This window comes from Saccostrea cucullata, unplaced genomic scaffold (assembly GCF_032062105.1).
Source record: "Saccostrea cucullata isolate Sc308-1 unplaced genomic scaffold, CSIRO_AGI_Scuc_v1 ctg10269, whole genome shotgun sequence".
NCBI classification, from domain to species: Eukaryota; Metazoa; Mollusca; class Bivalvia; order Ostreida; family Ostreidae; genus Saccostrea; species Saccostrea cuccullata.
The window spans coordinates 21,234-24,401 of record NW_026924894.1 but is presented as its reverse complement, the minus strand read 5'-3'; the positions used below and the strand labels follow the sequence as shown (position 1 = coordinate 24,401).

At 34.8% G+C, this 3,168-nt stretch overlaps 1 protein-coding gene across 1 annotated transcript; it reads right to left on the bottom strand.

The window, feature by feature from the left end:
- Nucleotides 1-682: 682 nt before the first annotated feature.
- Nucleotides 683-2,528, bottom strand: LOC134267549 (uncharacterized). Its single transcript, XM_062749756.1, has 6 exons — nt 2,436-2,528; nt 1,943-2,228; nt 1,462-1,844; nt 1,209-1,345; nt 902-1,047; nt 683-742 (listed from the first exon to the last, which is right to left on the bottom strand). The coding sequence occupies exons 3-6, from the start codon at nt 1,511-1,513 to the stop codon at nt 736-738; spliced, it is 342 nt and encodes a 113-aa protein (XP_062605740.1). The 5' UTR covers nt 1,514-1,844; nt 1,943-2,228; nt 2,436-2,528; the 3' UTR covers nt 683-735.
- Nucleotides 2,529-3,168: the final 640 nt, after the last annotated feature.

The window sequence follows — 3,168 nt, the reverse complement described above, 5'->3', positions numbered from 1 at the left end:
AACATTTTATGAGTTGTTTCCAAGTTCAGAAGTTAATTTGATATAGTTTATGACACAATTATATTTTGATAGTTGTCCGGATCGTTTGTTCGGATGTCCAGAGTAGTTTACACTGTTAAGTTCACATAGGTTATTCTTGTACGGAATGGGTTGTCCGGATTCGGCAGTATTTGTTCGGATTTGCGTAAGCTGAAAATAAAGTCATTTTAGGAATATTCATATTTTCGGGATAATTAATGCATAATGTGTCCGTAAGTTAGACAGTAATAAAGTTGATTGCTGGAGATATTTAGTACAGATTTAGAATATAGATAGTTAGGGACTGTCCGGATTGACGCATGGTATAAAAAAATAAATTCATAATTATTCTAACGCAAGTAAACGCAAAGTTATTTCACTTCGAGTCCGAGGGCTAGGTTGTTTGCAGATACTAGAATAAATAAACTGTATAAAGTAGTCAAGACAAGTTCACCCCCCCCCCTTTTTTTGGGTCAATATTGATTGTCTGAATGGTCAGCATCTCATTCGTTGTTGTTGTTCTTTGATTGTTGCCATCCTAAATAAAAACTTGTTATGCCTGACAAGGGTCCGCTCGACTTGTTACATTATATATATAGCTTATGAATATTTTGAATTAAAAGATTTTAACCATGAATCAACATTTAATTTATATAACATATTACCTTTATCATGTTTATTGCCTTTGATTCCAATTGATCATTTTCTCAGCCAATACTATAAACTAAATATTGAAAAAGTAACACAGAACTGAAAACATAACATTCCAACTTCAAAACTTGGGTTAGAAAAAAGGAGGTTAAATAAATGTTAAAAACCTCAAGAGTAAAATTATATTGAGTCAATTATGAACAATAACTACATGCGGAGAATTGAACTTTACCTCAACATGAAAAGGTGTCGCTTTAAATTTTCAAGCTCTGCCCTGAGGGCCACAGGGTCAAACTGTGCTCGAACCTGGACTCTGTGTCCCTGGAATGTGTCATCCTCTGCAGTTCCATAAAACTCAACTATTCTGTTTATGCTCTCCTCAGAAAAAATAATAAAGTTTAACAAAAAATTTACTGAAACTTTCTTATAAGTACATGTATTTCTCAAATTAAAATCATGTTATGAGGCAATAAAACTAAAAATAAAAAAAAATTCCTATCTGGAATGGATTGGTTACAATGACAAATTAATGGCTATACTTGATTGTAATCCGAAAGTTCCTGCACAGTGTCAGGTAAATTATGTGGATCCAGTATTCCAAAGGATGGAAGGACAGAAGATCCTGTACAGAACGCATCCTCAATTTCCTGTATCAGATCATAGATCAATGGAATTCCTACAATAAAATAAAAATATCAAATGTTGAAACTAATTCATGTAATTACAAAAAATCCTAACCTGGTAATGATAGGAATTGTAAATAAAATTTTTATTTGGATTTGAAAAAAATACCTGTTTGTTCAAGGAAGGATTCTGGTGTCAATTCATGTGCTCTAGCTCTCATTCGCCTTGCAAGGTTGGTTCTATCATCCACCTATAAGAACAAATCACCACATTTCTGATACTCTGTGTCTTGTAACTGATTTCTCTGATAGTTTTCAACCAGTAGATGAAGCAAGTCAATGGTTTCTTTGACATGGATGGGAAGCATGGTAAAGTTTATGTCTTCACGTTGAAGATAGAGAGAAAGCATGTGTACTGGTTTCAAAATGTCACACAGGAGTAAGATACCTGCCAGTAAACTTTTCTTTGTTATAGACGCCCTGATACCATATACCTCTGGGTCTTTTTTATCTTCATATAGTGCATCAAGTGTATCAAGTATACAGTTGTATCTGAATTAAACAAAAATAATACACCTTGTATTGAAGTCAAAATTTTGAAGACTGTCTAATGAGACTAAAAGTATTGATAAACTGAGAAAAAAGTGTACCTTGAAATAAATCTTGAAGATGCATGAAGATGAGACAACCATCTGGTAGTAGCTGCACGAAGAATGGTAAGTGGTTCCTTGCCATAGACTGATTGAATGTGCTTGAAAACAGCCAACTTCTGCGGTGAAAACTCAAATAACTTCCATAGTGCCAGAAGTGTGGAATCAATTTCTTGAAGAACTGGGTATCGTTTGATAAGATGGACTAAGCATAAGGCTAGGCGATGATTTCGGCAGTTGACAAACAATGCGAATGGACTTTCGTGTCTGATTCGTCTCTGTAGTCCTGAAAAAAATTCAGCAGAAAATTAAACTAATTTAGGTTGGTGTGTCAAGAAATAAAGTACATGTACTGTTCTTTTACTATCCCTTTATTGATTTTTAAAAAATATTCAATATAAATTAATGTGAACAATGTTATATACTCTACAGTGTCTAGATTGCAATAAATTTAAAACTAAATTTAAGTAGTCTATTCTTTTAATTTTGATACCTTTGTGTTCTCCACTCATTGTGTTGCACCCGTCTAAGGCGATGAACCTGATTTTGGCAAGGTCTATGTCTTTGGCTTGTAGAAATGATTTAATTGCTTCCATTATAGCTTCAGCTGTGCCTTTTGTTAGATTGACAAAACCTTAAAAATTTGTTGCTACATCACCATCTGAATTCCCACACCTAGCCATGACACATAATTGGCTCCTATTGGCTATGTCAGTACTCTCATCAACCAACAATGAGAACGTTTGTCTTTCATCTGAGATAATAATTCTCTCTCATGAAAATCCGAGATACACTGAACCATCTGTGTGACACTTTGAGATAACAAGTAAGATGTTTTGCTTGAGGTATTGTCACAATGGGCCGTCAGGTCACTGTCCCCCATGCTGGCAACAAATCTGGCTAATTTCTCCGTGTTTTCAGTGACTGCCCACTTCTGTCTCACTAGAAAATCAACACATTGGAAAATTTTCTTGACAACAGTTCTGTTTCTCTTATATTCTTGTTCACTGAATGCCATTTGTACTTGTTTGTAAACATTGACATTTCCTCGCCAGTGCATCTTTGAACAGAAAATTTATGCCTCTTACTTCCATCATGTTTCTCTAAAACTCTTGTGGGGTGTGTGCCAAGCGAAGCCCCTTTCTGAATGAATGGCTTTTCCAAATCAGTAGTCACCGAGTCTGAGAAAAGTTCACAGTATTTACACAAATACCCTCCTTTCAAAT